Below are 21,953 nucleotides of genomic sequence, written 5' to 3' on the forward strand. Positions count from 1 at the left end.
TAAAGCCATAAGGCTGGGTTTTTATTGAGGATTGGTCATCACTTTAACAGCTATATTCCTGTGCCTAAAGATCACCCATTTAAAGTGTACAATTTAGTGGTTTTTACTATATTTACGAAATTATGCAATTGTCACTATAATCTCAGAGCAGTCAGTCATAGCAAATAATTTATATCCATTAGCTGTCACTCTCCAATTTTGTCCCTCTCCTAGCCCCAGGCAACCACCAATCTACCTTTTTATTTTTGGCCTATTATGGACATTTCATATAAATGAGATCAGATATGTGATATTTTGTGACTGGCAGAGATTCATCTGTGTTGCAGCATGTACTTTGTATCTCTTAATGCTAACTAATTTAAAGAAAGACAAAAATAAATATACTGTTCAAGACAAAGAAATACGTCCGTGAACCATAGGTGGTTCTGTGCCTGTCAGTTTGAACTCTAAATATAGATTACATTATTTTTATTCTATGTTATTTTTGACATGAATCCACTGAATTTTTTCCCCAAAAATCATTTTGATACCTTCTTACTATTAGTGAAATGAAACTTTAGGGATATCTTGAGTCTAAATTTTCTTAACATAGTGTTACTTGTCTGCTAATGTTTTTTTTGTTTTGTTTTGTTTTTTTGTTTTTATTATGTAAACAAATGTAGACACAAGGGCTGAAGTATTTCAAAGCGGTAATAAGAAAAGAGCTTCCAATAAAATAAACATGGAGTATTAAAGTATTCCACAGAAAGGGCTGAATCTCAGTTTAAGAATACTTTCACTGATTGTCCACTTTTAATGTAGTTTAAAGGGTTTTTTTCTTACAAAAATATCTTTCTCTAATTGTGTAATTTTATTGGAAAAATAAGGATTAGTATGCATAATTTCCCCAAATGTTTAATTAGTCAGTATCTGAAATTGTGGAATTTAGTGTATCACATACTCCAAAGCAGAGCACTCTCTTGAAGTAATCTGTATTTCAAGTGATCTCCTTCATTTCAAGAGATTTAAAGGTAATGTTTATAAATTACTCAACAAAAGGTTTTAGACCTATATAAGTGAATTGAAGAGGCTGTGAAATAGTTCTAGGCTCAATAAGAATATGCTTTGACTATTTTGAAAATGAAGAGGGGCCAATAGGAATATCTGAGCATCCAAGATTAGGAAGAATTAGTGTGGAAAAGAGCACTCTCATTTGATTTGAGACTACTTGATTTAATATAAAAAGTAGCTTATTTAAAAGTAAGATCTTTTTAAAACAAGTAACTCATTTCAAGTATGGGAAGCTATAACAGGAGAAAAATAGGGGATTTTAGTTTCTTCTGAAATCTAAAATTACTGAACAGTATAAAAACAGTATATTGGAATGATGTTATACAAGTAATATGTGCATATGTTCTTTAAAAAATTCAAACAATTCAGAAATAGAGTAAAAATTAAGAGCTCTTATCCGATTCGTCTTGAGCAGTATTAGATTTTTTGAAAGAGTAGAATTGTGCTTTTTCTCCTAGAAATTCAAAAAAGAATGTAAATAGATGTCCGTCAGTCTCCTCTTTCCCTTTTCTCTCTCTGTCTGACACACACGTGCATATGCACAAAGTACCTGGACATGTTAGTAGGAGGTTTTGTGTAAAACTTTGTAATTTAAATTGCAAAAATCTGGAATATAGTGTATCTATGTGATTGTTTTAATTTTCCTTTATAGTAAGGATGAGTGAATTTAATAAATTTTAAAATATGCTTAAATTTCAGACTTTTCACGTAAGATCAATTTTCTGAAAATTTATCAGATTTAGTGAACTTAAATTATGACATACATACTTTCCTACTATGTATATATTTAATATATTCATTCTTAAATATTTCAGTAACTGTGAAATAATTCTTAAAGTGCTGATTTAAAACATTAATCTTTTCTCATTGTTAGTTGATTGAATCAACAAGCACTATGGATGGAGCAATTGCTGCTGCCTTGCTGATGTTTGGTGATGCAGGTATGCCTGAATTAATTTTAAGCCATGTTTATTTATTGTTACATCGTAACAGTATCTTCTCATTAATATTACTCCACAGTTTACAAAATACCTTTGTGAATTCTTATAAGAACCTGAGGTATTAATAGTTTGTTTTTTTAAGATAAAGAAATTAAAGCTTACTGTTAAGTAACTTACCTGAGGCCATGCAATTATTTGGGAACCAAATTTCTAAGTTTTTTGGGTTTTTTCTCTAAAAAGGGAAGAAGTTTCTCACTGATAATTTTGCTGCTTTTCTACAAATCTCATAACAGTGAAGTTTTATAGGATATATTTTCTTTCTTTTTAAAGTATCATTTCTAATTGCATTGTGATTTTAATAGGTTTACCAATCTTAGTAAGTAGGAACATAGTCTTGTGGAAAGTCGTAGCTGGTAATCAGCATTCCTTCATTTAGTAAATATTTTTTTCATGTTGCAGGGCCTTGGGATACAAAAATAAATGCCTTTGAATGAGCTTGCAACATAGAAGCATGTTCAATGTTTTAATAAGTGCTGTCTTGGTTTTTTTTAACTTGCGTATACCAAAAAAAGTAAAAATCATCTGACTGTACTACTAAAAAAGTATTTAAAGTAAGTAGTGAAAGCAAACCCACACTTCATTAACCACCTTAAATTATAACTACCTTTTATATAATTCTCAACTTTTTTCCTGCTTGTATACACTGGTATACAACACAAATACATTAGGTTACAAAATGTAAATATATTGGTTTGCATCTTTATTTATTTATTTTTTTTTTTGAGATGGAGTTTCGCTCTTGTTGCCCAGGCTGGAGTGCAACGGTACGACGTCGGCTCACTGCAACCTCTGTCTCCTAGGTTCAAGTGATTCTCCTGCCTCAGCGTCCCACGTAGCTGGGATTACAGGCATGCACTACCACACCTGGCTCATTTTGTATTTTTAGTAGAGATGGAGTTTCTCCATGTTGGTCAGGCTGATCTCAAACTCATGACCTCAGATGATCCACCTGCATCAGTGCTGGGATTACAGGTGTGAGCCACCATGCCTGGCCTCATTTGCATCTTTTAAAAAATCATTTAATAATTTGTCTTGGATAGCTTCATATTCCTCTGTGACTACCCACAGGATTAGTTTATTAACTGTTTCCCTATTAATTAGCACTTATGTTTTCATTATTTCACTATTATAGTACTAAAGTAAATCACTTTATACATACAGTAAAGATTTATGTTACTTATGTAGGTTACATCTCAAACTAGGATGCTAAAGCAATGTGTATGCACATTTTCAATTTTATTATCTACTTCCATCTCCTTTTGTTAAAGATTATGCCAGTTTATACTTTTATCAACAGTATTTTTGTGAATGCTCATTTTTCTAAGTGTATTCTTTCTACTTTTAATTTTTTTGAGGTTTAAAGTATGTACAAAATAGAAAACAATATGTGTTCCCATGGATCCATCATTCTTCTTCAACAATTATCCACCTCCTTTTTCTTAAACTAAGGGGATTGTATTGGAGTAGTTTCTACATAAGGTTTTATTTTGTTCATATGAAATATTTAAATCTCTGGTTTCCTCCAGTTTGAGCAAGCGGACAGTATTTTGTGGGTTCTACCTACCTTTATACTTTTGTCAACAGTATGTTTGTGAATGGTCATTTTTGTAAGTGGATTTTTTTCTACTTTTTTTTGAGTTTTAAAATATTTACAAAAATAGAAACCGTGTTCCCGTGGAGCCATCCATCATTCTTCTTCAACAATTATCCACTTCATTTTTCTTCCACTACTATAGTAGATTCTTATGTAGAATCTACTCCAATATAATTATATTGGAGTAGATTCTACATAAGATTTTATTTTATCCATATGAAATACTTTAAATCTTGAATTTCCTCCAGTTTGAGCAAGGAGACAGCATTTTGTGGGTACTACCTACACAGAATATCAAGATTCTTTTTTGTCTTCTGCTTATTATTAATAGCTATGTGACCTTTAGCAGTGTTGCCTGGCTCTTCTTTTTTCCTTAGCAGTAAAATAGTATAGTAGTGCCAAACTCAAAGGTTGTTGTGAAGAACTGATAAAGTTAATGTATATTTTTTATTATGGTGCCTGGTACATAGTGAGTACATACTAAATGTTAGCAGCTATTTGTTTAAGGATCATCTGATGATAAGAAAAATGTTAGAGGAGAATGTTAGCTATGTCTTCCTCATTAGTGCTTCCCTAGCAGCTTCTGAGCTAGGATTGTGCCACTGCACTCCAGCCTGGGTGACAGAGCAAGACCCTGTACCACCATGCCCAGCTAATTGTTGTAGTTTTCGTACAGATGGGGTTTTGCCATATTGCCAAGACTGGTCTCGAACTCCTGAGCCCCAGCAATCTGCCCACCTCAGCCTCCCAACGTGCTGGTGCTGGGATTACAGGAATGAGCTCTGCACCTGGCTTCTTTTCTGTTCTTTTTAGGAAAGAATTCAGTATGTCTAGATGATGTGACAGAATTATCTGGTTTGAAGCTTTTTTTTTTCAGACTTAAAATATTACATTTAGAATATTTTGGTTAGTATTTGTACTGACATGAATACTGTGCTTTGAAATGTTAATAGCATTCCATTTTATTTTGTAATAGCCATGTTAATGAAATTTTTAAGCTGACTTGTATTTATTTCAGTTGCATAGTTAGGGCTCTGATATAATTAATGCTGAAATCTTAAACCTTTGTAATCTTAGCAGGTGCTTTCATAGTAGCACAGCAATGTGTCTGACAAATTTGTTTCTGAAAGCAAAAGTATTTAAGAAATGTATACAAGATGTATAGTAGCATATGTAGCTCAAGTTTGTTTTCTTCCCATCACAATATGCAGGTTTCATGTTACTGCTGTACTCTGTGTTATATTCTCTTGCTTTTACATTAAGAGCATTTGTTGCTTAAGCCCTCTGTATCTCCATCCTCCTCATTTGTAAAATACAAATGTTACCTACTCTGTAGGTTTCTTTGCAGAAAGTAAATGAAACAATAGTTTATAAAAGACCTTGTGCAAAGCCTCATACATACTAGACACAGAAATTATTGATGTCTGTGATGATATTCAGATAATTTACACTTGGTGGGGGTCAACTTTATTTCATTGCTCAACACTCAGCCACTGGGAAGAACCCCTCCCTCATAATGTTACTCTGTAGAATTACTCAGGAATTTAGAGATGTATATTTTTAGATTAAATAACATAATGGTTTATGAATATAGTATTATAATGATTTCTACTTCTGAACAACTGCAAAGAATATTTCCTTTTTTTCAGTTCAGTCATGTTGAACAGCAAACACTGGGCGTGTTATCAAGAGAACTGTTTAGTATTCATTATAATACATTTTTGCCTTTGTTTTACATTAAATTGATTTTTTTTGCTATTGCTGTGCAAAGTTTGAATATGCTGCTCTGCTTTAAAAGGTGGTGGGCCCAGGAAAAGAAAATTATCTTCTTCTTCAGAGCCATATGAGGAAGATGAATTTAATGATGATCAATCTATAAAAAAGACAAGACTGGATCATGTAAGTTTATATTTAATTACAGTATCACAATTGGCTGCTTAAGGATGGAATATGTTGAGTTTGTGGATATTAGACCTGAAAATCCGCCTAAATGAATTCCTTTCTTTCACAACTATGGGAATTTATGTCTACATCTAATTTGTGACTGTTTTGCTTTTTAATTTATCTAGTATGAAGCCTGCATAAACACAGACTATTTTGTGTCTGTGGATATCAGACCTGAAAATTTGTCTAAATGAATCGTTCTTTTCTTTCACCAGAAAGCCAGAAAATTTATGCTTGCGTATATTTTTTGACTGTCTTTGCTTTCTTTTAAATTTATCCAGTATTAATTGCTTATCTCTGCCCTCTTCGTTAAATTGTGTTCTCTGAACTGTGTGCGTGTTCATCTTCAAATTTCCCTTTTTTTATAAGGACAACAGTCAGATTAGGTCCCACTCTAATGACCTCATTTTAACTTGAGTATCACACTAATAACCCTGTCTCCAGTAAGGTCACATTCTGAGGTACTGGCCATTAGGACTTCAATATTTGAATTTGGAGGGGACATGATTAACTTACAACAGTGGTGTTTCCAGAAGCAGTTGGATAGTTAGAGTAGATTATCTACTACTATATCTTTCATGATGAATCATGACAGTGTAATCATCTTGCCACGAGACAGTTGACTTAATCTCCCAAGGAATGGTGCTATAATGGGGACTCATCGTTGCCCTCTGTTCCTTCCAGGTTGAGCACTGACTATACCAATAGCCAGATTAATCTTGGTGTAGAAGGTCTTATCTTGTTGATCTGCAAGCACAGACTCAAACCTAGTTGCCAGGGCCATTTGTAAATGGGCCTATTGAGCAAGGATTCAAGTGGCTATGGACTTAACTGGTGTTCACAAAATGGATTATCTTGTACACCTGATGTTTAAAAATCGTCTCTGCAATGTGTGCACCCTTGGCTGAACATTCACATGAACACCATTATCCTTGTATTCTATTCTCAGGATAACTTTTTGTTTTGAGACAGAGTCTTACTCTTGGGCCAGGCTGGAGTACAGTGGTGTGATCTTGGCTCACTGCAGCCTCCATCTCCCAGGTTCAAGCAATTCTCGTGCCTCAGCCTCTGAAGTAGCTGGGATTACACGTGTGCAGCACCACACCCAGCTTTTTTTTTTTTTTTTTTTTTTTTTTTTTTTTTTTTTTTTTTTTTTTTTTTTTTTGTGTAGAGACAGGCATGTTGGCCAGGCTGGTCTTGAACTCCTGACCCCAAGTGAACCACCCACCTCAGCATCCCAAAGTGCTGAGATTGCGTGAGCCACCACGTCTGGCCATCAGAATAACTTCTATTCTGAGGTGTTCAACAACGTACCTCTTCTCCAGACCTCCTAGTCACTAGTCTTTCAGTCTTGTTCTTCTCCTTAGTCTCTGTCCATGATATATTGCTAATCTCTACCTCTGGCCATCTCTTTGTACACAAAATGGGCAACAAGATCTACTGCCCAAAGTTATACACAGGGCTGCTGTCTGAGATGGGTTTATATTATAACAGTTGTTCACTTGACTGGTTCTAACAATTATGCAAATCCTTTGTAAAGTCAAGCCAGTTCGGGCTGGGTGCAGTAACTTACACCTATAATCCCAGCACCTTGGGAGATTGAGGCAGGAGGATTGCTTGAGCCCAGGAGTTCAAGACCAGCCTAAGCAACATAGTAGGACTCCCGTCTCTGCAAAAAAAAAAAAAAAAAAAAAAATTTTTTTTTCAAATTAGCTGGTCATGCTTACATGCATCTGTAATCTCAACTACTTGGGAGGTTGAGGAGGGAGGATTACTTGAGGCCAGAAGATCAAGGCTGCAATGAGTCATAATTATGCCACTGCACTTCTGCCTGGGTGACACAGTGAGACCTGTCTCAAACGAAGTTTAAGGATTTCTTTCCTCTTTGTCAGGTCAGACAGAATTTTGTTGTTGTTTTTGAGACAGTCTCACCCTGTTTCCCAGGCATTATCTAGGCTCACTGCAATCTTTGCCTCCCAGGTTCAAGCAATTCTCCTGCCTCAACCTCCCAAGTAGCTAGGATTACAGGTGTGTACCACCACACCCAGCTAATTTTTGTGTTTTTAGTAGAAACAGAGTTTCGCCATGTTAGCCAGGCTGGTCTCAAAACTCCTGACCCCAAGTGATCCACCCTCAGCTTCCAAAAGTGCTTGGATTACAAGTGTGAGCCACTGTGCCCAGGCTATCAGGTCAAAACCATTCTGCTTTTATCAGGATTTATTTTCAAGTCAATAACTGTTTTACAAAAATAAACCAGTTCCGTTTTTAAAATGTGAATCTGTTCCAATGTCAATACATTAGAGAACGATTTGAGCATAATCCAAAATTTGCATGTATTTTTGTGCAGTTTTGTCCATGAGAAATACTAGGTGATCATAGAAAGTTGTTTCCAACTGAACCAAGCCATGTAGGAATACATAAAACACACACACACTTCCAGTATCTACCGGCTGCCTCTTTTTGCCATGTATATTATCCTATTAGGTGATGATGTGCTATTCTTTGACATTTGTGATCTTTTCTATTTGAAAAAACCACTCATTCAACATCCAAACCTATCTAAGCATTCTGGTTCAAAAATGCTGCACAGTGCATGCAGAGGGAATGTTTTGAGTATTAAGGAGAAGCTTGAAACAAGAAAACATTTGGAAAGAAATGAGAATGTACAGTATCTCAAGCAACAGATATCTTTGATGGTCCACATTATGGTCCACCATAATGTGGACCATCAAAGATAATGCTGCAAAAATAAAAGTGTATGTATGGCTGGACCAGGTTCAAGTGCTGGAAAGTCAATAAGAACAAGGCATAAAGAAATAGAAGAAAAGGACAGATTGTCACATACTTGGATTCAAGACCAAAGGTTGAAAAACTAAGGAACAGTCTTTCTTATATAGATCTTTGTCATTGTATACACAGACCTAGAATGAAAGTCACTGTACCTTGCATGAGTGGCTCCTTTTAGTGCTGATAGTGGTTACTTTAATGGTTTCAAACAATGCTACAGTTCCCAAGCTTTTGGCTGTCAGACATAACCATTAGTGTAGATATGAAAGCTGCAAAAGAATTTTTCAGCAGTGATGCAGAAGTAAATTGAAGAAAGGAGCTGTGCATGTATTCAATTCTTGGTTTTGATTAAACAAATATCTGTTATGAATGCATGCCTTAAATAACCCAAATATGAAAGGCAGAAAATTGTACTAGGATTCAAGACTCCTAAAGGTAACATAACTGTGATATTTGGCATCAGTGCCAAATGGAGATGTGAAAATGAAGCCAATATCACTCACCAAACTGTGAACCTTTTAAAAGAAATTGTTAAAGTCAGCCTTTGAGGTTCATGTCAGGTATAGTAAAAATGTATGGATGACTGCCCACATTTGCATTTATATTTTTACTTAGTCCTTCCCTGTTAAAGGGATGAATGCCCCAAAACATTTAAAAAAAAAAAATTTAAAAATTCTTACAGTGTATCAAGTTCTCACTCTATAAAAGCAGAATTCAATCTATGTCACATTCTTCTATTTGCCTCCAGAAACCACCTCTCTGATAATAGCCTCTTTTTAAAGGTGTGATAGCAAGGTTTATAGCTTACCAAAGTGAACATTTAAGATGTTAATGCTGTTATCTAAGGCAGGGATCCAGAAGTGGTTGTGGAATGTTGGAAGAGGTTTAACATGGCAGTGTCATTGTTGAAGCCTGGAGTAATATAACAAGAGCGTTTGTGTTACGTGTGGCAGAAAATTGTCTTTGACTTGATTCTCTATTTTGAAGAATTTGATCCTTCAGAAAAATTTTAAAAGTTTAAAACAAGCTATGTTGATCTGTGAAAACAGTTTGGATCTGAAGCACTCAAAAATAAGGATACTGAAAAGCTTCTAGGGTCTTATCCTGTTGATCTAACTGCAGAAAACATTTAGCACCTTGCTGCTGATGGCTGTATGGATGCAGAAGATGATGATGACAGTGACGATGAAAGTCAGAAGTCTATGTATGCCATGACAGTGGAATACAATACAGATGTTTTAAATGCTGTGAAAATAGTTGGACTGCCTTGAAGATAAAGGCTTACTGCTGAAGATAGTAGAATAGTCTTGTATGGCATCTAGATGAATTTGGAACTGTACAGGCAGCTTTAGTGTAAAAGGAGGAGGCTGGCAATGCAACAGAAATTTTATTCTTTATGTTTTAAGTCACTACAGTAGACATAACAAGGACGGTGAGCTACAACCTTCTGTATCTGGCATTACAAATTTCCATTTTCAGATAACCTGTTTTCTACCACTTGACAATAACTCATAAGCTGTAACCCTTCCAATGTCCACAAGCAAACTTCAGCTCATATTTATTGTAGTATTTATATATTAACTATCTAGTGTGTATAAAATAATGGTATCATTTTTATTAGATTGCTTTCTCTTTTTATGTGTTACTGATGTTTTTTGACATTTTATCTCTAATGCAGTTTTTTCCCTAAAGGCTATGATTTTTACTTTAACAATTTTGCGTAGTGCAATAATTTTTGGAAATGCATATGTCACAGCAGAACTGATTCTGGTCAATAGAAGAGGACATGATGACCTTTCTTTAAAGCTCTCTGCAATGATTTTCCCACTGGGCCTTGCCAGAGACTTCATATGATATCATCCTTACCTGTGACAGATTCTTTGAGAATCATTGCATCTGCTGGTCATGAAACCCAAGTGACAGAGTACCTTGTATTGCACTCTGGACCTGTTACAAAGCCCTCTCTTAACCTGGGCCCTGTTCATAACCAACAATCTTTTTTTTTTGAGATGTTGGTTGCCCAGCCTGGAGTGCAATGGCATGATCTCGGCTCTCTGCAACCTCTGCCTCCCGGGTTCACAGTAGCCTGCCACCACACCCAGCTAGTTTTTTGTATTTTTAGTAGAGATGGGGTTTCAGTGTGTTAGCCAGGCTGGTCTCAAACTCCTGACCTCGTGATCTGCCCACCTCGGCCTCCCAAAGCGTTGGGTTTACAGGCGTGAGCCACCACGCCTGGCCATAACTGACAATCTTAAAAGGTATTTCATAAAATGAATCAAAGCAGTACACACCCTAATAAAATGTATCTTGCCTCCAGTGTGCGAAGAGCTCCCTATATCCAAACAGTCTGAAGACGCAGATAGGTGCACCCTTTCTTTTCTTAAGAGTGGAGTTTCCAACATGCTCCAGACTACACTCCCATAAAAGTGATGGTCCTCAGAGTGAGGATGGTTATTCCCTCATCCTGCTATGTAGCATGTACATATCTGACCAGTACTATTAAAGATACCCACTACCTGTTTATCAAGTCCAGTCAATGTGACATCTTCAGTATAGTGGATCAAGTGATACTCTCTGGACAATGCAAAACCACCTAAGTCTGTGAGTATTGTATTATGAGAGAGAACCAGGAGTGTTACTGTAACTCTGAAGACTGAGGGTGTATCATTAAACCTGCCAAAATAAAAATGGATTGCTTCTGTTTGACCTAATTGGGAAAGGGGGAAAAGCAAGTGCTTGATTGATAATTGCATAGCCATATTGATTTGCTCCAGCAAAAATACCACATCCTGTCAAACAGCTGTAGTTGGAGTTTGATTGTTTATGATACTCTTAAATAATTCTGCAAGACTCATCTACCTTTTGTATAGGCAAAGGAGGCATCTTACATTGGGATGGGATGGTGGTATCATATCTGCAGTTCCTTTAGGACTGTAGTAATTGCTTATTAGTGTTGTTTTGATAGAGAGGGACAATTCTAGGGACTTGGATTTGGTGTTTCCTATAATAGTAGCCCATGCATCATGGGTCAGGGAACTAATAGAATATGGGATTTCTGCCAGTGCCAAATATGTCTGTTCCAACCATGATTCTGGAGATGGAAAAATAAGCACTGGGTTGAATCATAACCCTTGGGCATGCTGAGACAGGTGTGGGCCCAAGCTTTGTCAACTAGCTTTTGTAAAGTGTCCATATAGCCTCCTGGACCACATGAGTATATTCAGTCAATCAGGGATTAGCAGAGCTAGGAGAAGTGTGGGACCCAAGAGCAAACAGCACGTGATAGGCACCCCATCTACTAAATATTGTGCTATCATATATTTGATTCCCAAGAGCTATTTACTGTTTTCCAAATATTTTATCTATTTTTTTATTAAGGTGAAATTCACCTAGCATAAAATTAATCATTTTAGAGTGAACTATTTAATGCCATTTAGTACGTTCACAATGTGGTATACCGTCATTCCTGTCTAGTTCCAAACACTGTCATCACCTGATAATAGCAGGCTATACCCATCAAGCAGTTTCTCCCAATTCCCTCCTCCCCCTAACTCCTGACAATAATCAGTCTGCCTTCTGTCTCTGAATTTACCTATTCTGGATATTTTGTGTAAGTGGAATTATATAATATGTAACCTTTTATGTCTAGCCTCTTTTTAATTTCAGAAGAATGTGTTTGCTTTTTTCTTTTTTCAACTTTTATGTTAGAATCGGGGTTTGTGTGTAATTTTTTTACAAGGGTATATTGCGTGATGCTGAAGTTTGAAGTATGGATGAATCTGTCACCCAGATAGTAAGCATAGTACTCAATAGGTAGTTTTCCTCAACCCTTCCCTAACATCCTCCCTCCACCCTCTTGTGTTCCCCAGTGTCTGTTCTCATTTTTATGAACATGTGAACCTGATGTTTAGCTTCAATTTATACATGAGAAATGTGGTATTTGATTTTCTGACTTCACATTAGCTTGCTTAGGGTAATAGTTTCCAACTACATCTGTATTGCTGTGAAGGACATGATTTTGTTCTTTTTTATTTGCCTCTTACTTAGCATAATGCTTTCAAATATACTACAATGGTTCATTCATGTTGTAGTATGTATCAGTATTTCATTCTTTTTTATGACTTAGTATTCCATTGTATGTGTTTACCACAGTTTATTTATCTGTTTGTCCATTGGTGCACATTTGATATATTAAAAAATGAACAGCTGAAGTTTATGAAACAGTAGTGAAAAAGCAGTGGTTTAGAGTTAGACACTTGGATCCGTTCCCTCCTCAGCTGATTGTTGGCCATGTGTGAACTTTAAAATACTGTTCTAAAAAATAAAATAAAATACTGTTCTTGGAATTTCAGCATGCCTGGGCTGTAAAGATGACAGCATGAATTTCTGAGGATTTTGAAATGTTTTCTCCAATTGTATTTCACCAATGTATTTTATTATTTCCCTGCTCAAAATCCTGTTGCTTCTGAGAAAAGACTAACCTTAGGTTTTATGCCGTGTTAGCTCTGGTTTAATTCTTCATCCTTGCAGCCTATCCACATTCTCTGCACTTTAGCCCAAGTGGACCACTTACTAACTTATTATTATGAAACACTAACTTACTATTATGCAGTTTTCTTCTTTAATCCAGATATCCATAGTGTTTTATTGGTCTCTGTTTTATGAAACTTTATTTTACTCCATTGTGCAGAGGAGGTATCAGAACTTAGTTGTTTCTATCTAAGGTATTGAAAGACAAAATAGCAATTTAGTTGTTGGATAATAAAGGAGGTTGAAGAACTAGAAGACTGTATTTTTCTCCATCTTTTTTGTATAGCATGTACAGTTCTAAGCAGAGTAGATAAATGCTTTTTGATTGACTAGAATTTTTCCTCTGCATTAACACAAGGAGTCTTTTCTTTTTGCTTAAATATGGACTTTAAGCAGTTTGTTCAAGTGAAGTTAAGTGACAGAGAGGAAGGAAAAGTGAGACTATGTATACCCACAATTCTCATATTAATCTATTTGGTTCGTTTATTATTTAGTTCCACTTAAATTCCTTTTATCATTGTTTCAGTTTTATGTTGTGATTGAGCAATTAATATTTAAGCCGTTCTCTGAATCAAAAGTGAAGTAAAAGTAAACTCTTTTCAGTATTTGAGATTTATAGGTGGGTATAATAGTGAACATAGATGAGATTTGTATCCTTTTAAAATTTACCATTGTCTTAGAGAAGACATCAGTATACTTGATTATATTGAGTTAATTTGAGGATCATTCTAGTTGTTTAACAGATTTATCTCATTTTAAGCACTGAGAATAAAATTTGAGTTTTTGGATATGCAATCAGGGTCTTTCAGTGATCTTAAGTCAGCAATATTTTTTATCCTTGAAGACATAAATGTGCCAATGTTCATAGAAACAAAAAGAAACATTTTGGATTCTTCTGATTGTGATAATTTTCAGACCAAGTCAAAAATACAAATATAATTGCCTTAAGACCATTGTTATTGATATCTCTTAAATGGGTTCTTTTTTTCTCCCCATTAGGGAGAGGAATCAAATGAGTCTGCAGAATCTAGCAGTAATTGGGAAAAACAGGAAAGTATTGTATTGAAATTGCAAAAGGAATTTCCCAATTTTGACAAACAGGTGAGTAGTCATGTATGAAAATTTAATCAGTGTGTAAAATTTAATCAGTGTGTGTAATAAGTATTTTTATCACAAAGTAGTGTTAGAATTCAACCATACAAAAGCTTAGAGTGAGTTTTGCATTTTTGTAATTAAATGTTCTCCTTTTATCAATGTTATAAAGTATTTTCATACTGTTTAATTATGTTGTTTATTTACCTTGTTTACTCATTACAGTGTCTATGCTGTATCCCTAAGTCATTTTTTAAAAAACCATAATAAAAATTGTGAACTCATTTATAAAATGTAAGTCATCTAGAAAGTCATCTGTAACCCTGCCCCCATCAAGTAACCGCTTAGTTTTTTTCATGCTCTCATCCTTGAAATTTCTTATAAGAATTTTAAAAGTTCTTATAAGAATGTCAGTGTCTTACTAGTTCATAAGCTTGCTTCTACTTCCTAAATAGTAAGAATATTTTCAGAGTCTTTAAAGACTCATGCCACGCATGTTGTTGCTAAAAGAGCCTCTGTTTAATCCTATGATTATATATAGAAGCAGCACATAATTGTTTAACATTTAGAGTATATTTATACTTGCCATGATTTAGTTGAGAATATATGCTCAGATAGTACATCTACTAAATTCTGATGAGCTAAATGCCCAATCTTGTTGCCATACTAGTTCTTTACCTATGTTAAAACTTAAGCCAGCTGCATATTGAAATTTCATTTTTAATTGAGCAAGCATTTCTTGATCTTCTAATGTTTACAGTACTTCATAGTGAGAGTTAGAAATGCAAAAAAAAAAAAAAGGTCAAGTTTTCTTTCCTTTAAAGACTATTGTGTATTTGTGGAGGTGAAATTACACAGAAAGCATATGTAAAGCAGCATAAAAACAAGTGCAAAATAATCAGATATGAATTCTCTGTTTTCAGGTGATTAACTTACTTTTAAAAGAGCATAGACCTTTTCTGCAAGTTGCTAATTTGAGATTTTTAACAAAAAGATAAATGACTTATTTCTAGGAACTAAGAGAAGTACTCAAGGAGCATGAATGGATGTACACAGAAGCTTTAGAATCTCTAAAAGTGTTTGCAGAAGACCAAGGTAATTATTCTGTGCCGCAGAAACTACATAATTCTCATTATATGCTGCATTTTAGTATATAAGAAAATGGTGTAAGAATGCCTATTAGCTGTTAATCAGAGGATGGGATTGCAAAAGATACTAGAAGTAATGATGTAAAAACATTCTAACAGCCAATTTCTAAATCTTTTGACCTGCCTGTTCTTTATCATAGTGTAAAACAAAACAGTAAGTATCTTTTTCTATTTGTTCAGCCTTTTTTGATAGTTAAGGCTACTTTTAAACTGCCATGTTTTATTAAGTGTAAAAGAAGCTTTTTAACAACTGTCAGGATGGATCTTGTGATTGGTGATATCACGTCATTACTATAATGTAGGTGTCTTAGCCTATACTTGCACAGATTTTAAAAGCACTAGCATCAGAAACTTAAGGGTATCATAGGCATGAACCCATTTTGGAACACTCTTAATTCTAGGATCCAAATGATAGAGGAGAGGTGGTAAGGAAGAGTTGAGTCATACATGTTTAGTAACATACCTAAGGAAGAATCAAGTAGACTAGCTCTTCATAATTGCAAAGCCAGCTTTCAAAGCCCAGCATGGTAGCTTTAGGTGTTTTGGATTTGATTTTTTTAAATAAATTGTTTTAAAAGAAAGGCTATACTACCAATACTCTTGATGGCACAGAAAATTATATTCCGTGGCAAAAAGAAAGCTACCAAATCTGAGTTTGAAAAATGGATGAGAAAAGCCATGTTACGAATGTGAAAAAATTTGAGGAATACTTTAGCCAATGTATTTTACTTATTTTTTTTATAAATGCACAAAAATAAAGGTATGAATCTGTGTAAGTCTAATAGCTTTCTGAGTAAGTAAAACATTCTGAATAAAGTATTGTGTTATAGATTAATTGGTGCATGTTTTCTCACTGGTACATAAAATAATGGTGTACCTTCATTCACAGGCATCTTAGAATTCTGTAAACGGATAGATTAGTCAGTGATAAGGAATGTGGCTTTTTGATAATACTGTATTTGAATAATTTTTTAAGCAACGATGAAACTTAGAATACTGAAGATAGTATTGAAAAATTATGGATAGTTGAAACATACACACTTTTCATTTGTAAGCTTTATAGTGGGGTAAGCATCATTTTTGCTATTTTCTTCAGCATTGGCATAGTGAGTGGGGCTGCTCGGAATATCTGGGACATCATAGGGATATGCAGTTGCCATTTATGTTCTCAGGACCTTTGTCGGAAAATAGAAATTTACATTTAATTCATTTTAAAATCAAGTTACCACCTGCTTTTGAAACTTATTTTTAACCTCAAATTCTACTTCAGTATTTCTATTTAAAGTGTATCAGTATTTAATAAATTGTGGTTGAATTCTTCGTATTCAAAAGGAATAGGTGAATATTTTAAGTTTTTATTTAAAATCTACCTTTATATTTAATTTATGTATTTGTAATTTAGTTTCTGTTTTTGTCTTTTGCATACAGATATGCAATATGCATCACAAAGTGAGGTTCCAAATGGAAAAGAAGTTTCTTCAAGGAGTCAAAATTATCCTAAAAATCCAACTAAAACAAAACTAAAACAGAAATTTTCAATGAAAGCGCAAAATGGCTTTAACAAGAAACGTAAAAAAAATGTATTTAATCCAAAGAGAGTTGTTGAAGACTCTGAATATGATTCAGGTTCTGATGTCGGTAGTTCACTAGATGAGGACTATAGTAGTGGTGAAGAAGTGATGGAGGATGGATATAAAGGTAAAATTCTTCACTTTCTTCAAGATGCTTCGATTGGTGAACTTACTTTGATTCCTCAGTGTTCTCAGAAAAAGGCTCAGAAGATAACAGAACTCCGGCCCTTTAATAGTTGGGAAGCTCTGGTAAGGCTTTATTCTTTTTTCCCCCTGTATGTGTGTGTGTATTTAATTCACAGTACCGGTTATAGTCAAGTTGTCTTTAGCCCAGGGAAGCATAGATGGGTGGCCTTATCCTGTGTAAAGTCGAACATTTCTTTCATTGTAAGCCAATAGTATTTCAAATAGTGTCATATGACCTAATTTTGAATGAATTAAGGGGTGATTTTCTTGAAAAACCCAAGCTGATTGGTTGGGAGTACTGTCACTCATTCTTTTGCATAGAAACTTGGTTCATTTCACTGCAGAAGAAGAAATTAGAGCTTACATTTGGGAAGGAGTTGTTTGCTAGCCTGTTCAGATCTGTTACTGCTGAGACACCATGCAGAAAGCAAGAATGTGGCAGAAATTTTACTACAATTACTTGAAGAGCAATAGCAACGGCCAGGGGAGCTCCATGATTCAAAATGCCAGCCTAAGTGTTTTATGCTTCACCACAAAAGAAGCAATTGTTTATTTTCTTTTTTTCTTCTAAAAGTGACAGCTCAATCTCTAACATGTTTTTCTTGGTTAAACAACGCGGCCATTTTATGGAGTGTAGCAGGCTGCAGCGTTTTTAATTGGAAAGATAGAAAAATTTCTGGAAGCCTAGAATTCAAGCGTTAGGTGAAGGGAAGGCATAAGCACTGGTAAGTACACTTTGCATGATCATTTTCTGGAATTTGATTTTCTGTAAACAGGTTTTATCCAGAATACCTGCATTTTGAATTTTATGAATACCAACCGTCATCAAATCTTATTCATACAGATAAATATAAGAACTCTTAAATTTTGCTTCAACTCTTATGTGGGCATTTATAGCAGGAATTGTATATAGGCCCTGTTGTAAAAGCAATATGGATGATTTTTAACAGCTTTAAAAGATGCAGTGACCCTTGATGCTTTATAAAATTTTTTAGGAAGTTTTATTCCCTAAGTGAGGGAGCAAAATTGCTTTTGTGATTAATTTTATACTTGCAGCAAATCTAAATGAGCATTAAATACCTTGATAAGTGTCTTGAAGTGGCAGTAGGGGAGAGTCCCTGAACAGTGGTTATAAATAATACTTGAAAAATACAGAAACAACATTAATAATGTTCCATAGCTTTAAAAAATAATAATAAAACCATTTGTTATGCCTGAAGCCTTTGCTTTTCCAGAGAACATCTGTCAAAGCAGGCCCTTTCAAAACTTGTTTGGCTTTGCCTGAGTGATTTATTTGTTAAAGTATTTGCTGAAGGGCTTTCTTGTTCTTCTTTTCTTCCTATTTTTCTTTCTTTTAATCTTTAATGGTCTCCTATGTTATTGCAGAGTTGGGTTGCTCAGGCTTGTTGGGATTCTAATTTAATAAGATATGCAATTATCTGCACTAGTTTGTGTAGTCACTGTAACTACTTGCCCGAATATCTTATAGTAAAAGTAAATTATACAATTTTACCAGAGGTATATGTGCCAGATGTTTTTAAAAAATATTCAGCAACTTAACATGTAGAAAGCATATCTCCCCTACTAATTAATCAGAAGAGTTTAAATTAGTCTTGACATGAATTAGGAGATTAGGCATTACTTACTTAAACCTCCTAACATCTTGCCCCTTTCTAAAAGTTGAACATAAAGACTATATTGTTTGCTCTAACCATCGATCCAAATATGAAATATTTTATGTTAACAGTCTAAAGGTATCTGAAAAGTAAACTTTCTACTTGAGTTCAGTGAATACAATGCTTTTCTGTCCTTAGCAAAGTAGGTAAATGAGCTTTTTCAAATTTGTATTGTAAATTAGCAAGTAAATATATATATACTTTCAATTTTAATTTGCTTAGAATGTTGAGATTCTACTTTAAAAACCTTTAGAATTTTAAATGTGACTTACTTAGAGAGTACTTCTTTTTTTAAACTAAAACCCTACCCTAAAGCAGTTTTAATATCTTAATAAAATTATCAAAACAAAAGTCAACATTAGGCATATTTTGGTTAAAAGCTATATAATTTGCTTCTTCCCTGTTAATCAGTAAGGTTTGATAATGTACCTCTAAACAACTTCAAAAGGAAACAAAAGCAAAAAAAAAAATTGTTTTCTTTTGATAGCTGCCATATTTAGAAATTTCTATGAGAATTAGTTGAAGTTTTAGTTTTATTGCTCAGTCATATTTTAATGAAAATTACAAGGTATTAAATATATTAAGAACAGCCTGCTAACGAATAGCTCTTTCTTGAAATTATTGTTTAATCTTAGTCTTAAGAATTGGGGAACTTCTATTTATGAACTGTAAAATTCATAAATATTTCATCAAAAAATTCATACTTGAGACCATGAATAAAATACATATATAAAATAGTAATTTTTATTAAAAGTGAGGTTTCTTTAACATTGGTAATTATTAAATGATTAAATGTAATCATTAGTATTTCATGGTCTTATAAAAGTAATTTAAATGTGAAAATTATGTTAGTTGTGCCTTTTAAAACAACATTTGAAAAGTTGTTGATCATTGATTGTTTTCAAGGTTGTAGACATATAAGGTAATATAAGTGTAATAGATATGATATATAAGTAAATGTAATATACTTATGTCACCTACTTGGTAATCTAATTATAGTAATTTTAAATCTAGAGGTTACTACTATTCTATATTATTACTTATTTGTCAGATAATCACGCTTTTTGAAACTAAAAGACTCTTGAGATATTTTAGTCACTCCCATCTTACAGGAGGAAAATTTGATTTTTTTTTTAGAGTACACTACCTAAGAGGATATTTATGCTTGCAGCTTTATAATCATTTTTTTTTCTGAATCAAAATTTAAATATTGTTTTTAAATTTTTCTTCATAATTTTTTCCACTTCTAGTTTTTCTGCATAATAGTAATGTAGGTGCTCACTGTGAGAAAACCTCATCATTAAATCAAGTCGCCTTCAGAAATATAGCAAGCCAAAAATGCCATTAGTTTAAAAACTGGTACTGTTATTGTGGTAAAATTAGAGATTTTATTGCCAAATTTCACACATTAGATGCCGTCATTTCACCAGCCACTTACTGGATTTTTGTCTAGCCTTGCACACAGTAGGGTAAATATTAGTATGTCTGTGAAAAATCTTACTATGTTGCATCTTTATATGTTAATCAGAGTAGTAATGTTTTTATGCTGACCAATGCAACATGCGTCAGTAACTCAACCTGACAACTTTCATATATGCATCGACTTTGTTAACATTTAGATCAGTGTAGATTCGGTTTTTCTTGGCTGTTAAGCATTCAGGTTTAGTCCAGGTCAAACACTATGCTCCTCATTGTGTTACTCTCATCTCTCATCTGCTAGATTGCTGATTTTCTTTTTTGTTTGTTTTTTGTTGTTGTTGGGTTGTTTTTTGTTTTATTTATTTTATTTTATTTTTTTTTGAGATGGAATTTGTCACTTAGGCTGGTGTGCAATGGCGAAATCTTGGCTCACTGCGACCTCCGCCTCCCAGGTTCAAGCGATTCTCCTGCCTCAGCCTCCATAGTAGCTGGGATTACAGGCTCCTGCCACCACACCCTGCTAATATTTGTATTTTTAGTAGAGACGGACTTTCAACATGTTGGTTGGGCTGAGCTGGAACTGCTAACCTCAGATCCACCCGCCTCAGCCTCCCAAAGTGCTGGGATCACAGGCTTGTGCCATTGCACCTGGCCGTTTGCTTTAACTGGTGATTTTTGTAAAATGCCTGCCTAAATTGGCCACTTAAAGCATCATAATCATATTTCTTCCTTCTGGATAAGGTGGCATTAGTGAATTTATTTATAAGATTACTATATTCAAGATTTGTTTTAATTTCTGTAAGTTTGATAAGTTTGTATTTAAAAAATTACAAGTGCATTTTGAGTACTTTGTAGGTGCTGCCAGGTATTTATAATAATGAATAAGCCTAGGACTCTGTCCTCAGGGCTGCCTTTTGGCAAGTGGGGATTAATAATTTGAAAATTAAATCGGCTTTTAAACAGTTTCCCCTGTCCTATGGAAATTCAAAAATATTTGTACAGTAAGAGTGACACACTGTGGCAAGAGAGGGATACTTCAGTTGTTGACTGTTTTTGAAAGAAAAAAGTCCTTTGATAACTTGAGTTTTTATTGAAGAGATCACGATCAGGGCCATACTTCAGTTGTTGACTGTTTTTGAAAGAAAAAAGTCCTTTGATAACTTGAGTTTTTAATGAAGAGATCACGATCAGGGCCATATTGATGAGGTTTTTTTTTTTTTTTTTTTTTTTCATGTAATTTATTCAGCAGGTAGCAGTTGCCTTTTATACTTTCTTCCTCCTGAAAAAAGAGATTTATCATTTTTTGAAAATGATTCCTTTTATCCAAGATTGAAGCAGTATCTGCAGAAATGTAAGGTTTATCCTAAATTCTACCAAAGAAACCCACCATTTCAGTTGTTTTGAGCATTATGTCTTTATGTATACATTTGTATACTTCATACCATGTAAACGGGATCATCTTTTTTGTGCTTTTCAATAACTTAGATTTACTAACAGATCCCGCATTTGTCTGGTACTTTGTATTTCTGAGATCCTTTTTGGGGGGAAGTTAAGTAACTTACAGGATTGTGAAGTGATTTTTGTGTTCATAAAACTGTAGCTTGGTGGCAGTAGAGTATACTTATACCTTTCCTTAAATGAGAGCCTCTCTTTCCCCATCCCCAAATTAATGAAGATATTAACTACTGAGTTTCTTTCTTTATTTCTTTTTTTTTTTTTTTTTTGCACTCTTGTTGCCCAGGCTGGAGTGCGATGGCGCAATCTCGGCGCACCGCAACCTCCGCCTCCCAGGTTCAAGCAGTTTTCTTGCCTCAGCCTCCTGAGTAGCTGGGACTACAGGTGCGCACCACCACACCCAGCTAATTTTTGTATTTTTAGTAGAGATGGGGTTTCACCATGTTGACTGGGATGGCCTGAAACTCCTGCCTTGGCCTCCCAAAGTGCTGGGATTACAG

The 21,953-nt window shown here is 34.5% G+C and overlaps 1 protein-coding gene and 1 long non-coding RNA gene across 5 annotated transcripts in view; one reads left to right on the forward strand and one right to left on the reverse strand.

Moving 5' to 3' along the window:
- The window catches only part of SMARCAD1 (SWI/SNF-related, matrix-associated actin-dependent regulator of chromatin, subfamily a, containing DEAD/H box 1), a 78,595-nt gene that overhangs the window by 26,619 nt on the left and 30,023 nt on the right, over window positions 1-21,953 (forward strand). For 3 of the 4 annotated variants that reach the window (XM_017542402.2, XM_037743426.1, XM_017542404.2), the window contains exons 5-9: window positions 1,925-1,991; window positions 5,444-5,544; window positions 13,906-14,007; window positions 15,012-15,093; window positions 16,575-16,966. In XM_017542402.2, coding sequence (XP_017397891.1) covers window positions 1,925-1,991; window positions 5,444-5,544; window positions 13,906-14,007; window positions 15,012-15,093; window positions 16,575-16,966 — 744 coding nt within the window. Of the gene's footprint in view, window positions 1-1,924; window positions 1,992-5,443; window positions 5,545-13,905; window positions 14,008-15,011; window positions 15,094-16,574; window positions 16,967-17,186; window positions 17,629-21,953 lie in introns of those variants that run through there. The other variant, XM_017542407.2, reaches the window with a different exon arrangement.
- Window positions 2,938-21,720, reverse strand: LOC119473278. The gene is made up of 2 exons (XR_005202476.1): window positions 20,598-21,720; window positions 2,938-3,000 (listed from the first exon to the last, which is right to left on the reverse strand). It is a non-coding gene; the product is annotated as an uncharacterized LOC119473278 (long non-coding RNA).

Source organism: Cebus imitator, unplaced genomic scaffold (assembly GCF_001604975.1).
Source record: "Cebus imitator isolate Cc_AM_T3 unplaced genomic scaffold, Cebus_imitator-1.0 Scaffold144, whole genome shotgun sequence".
In the NCBI taxonomy this organism is placed as follows: domain Eukaryota; kingdom Metazoa; phylum Chordata; class Mammalia; order Primates; family Cebidae; genus Cebus; species Cebus imitator.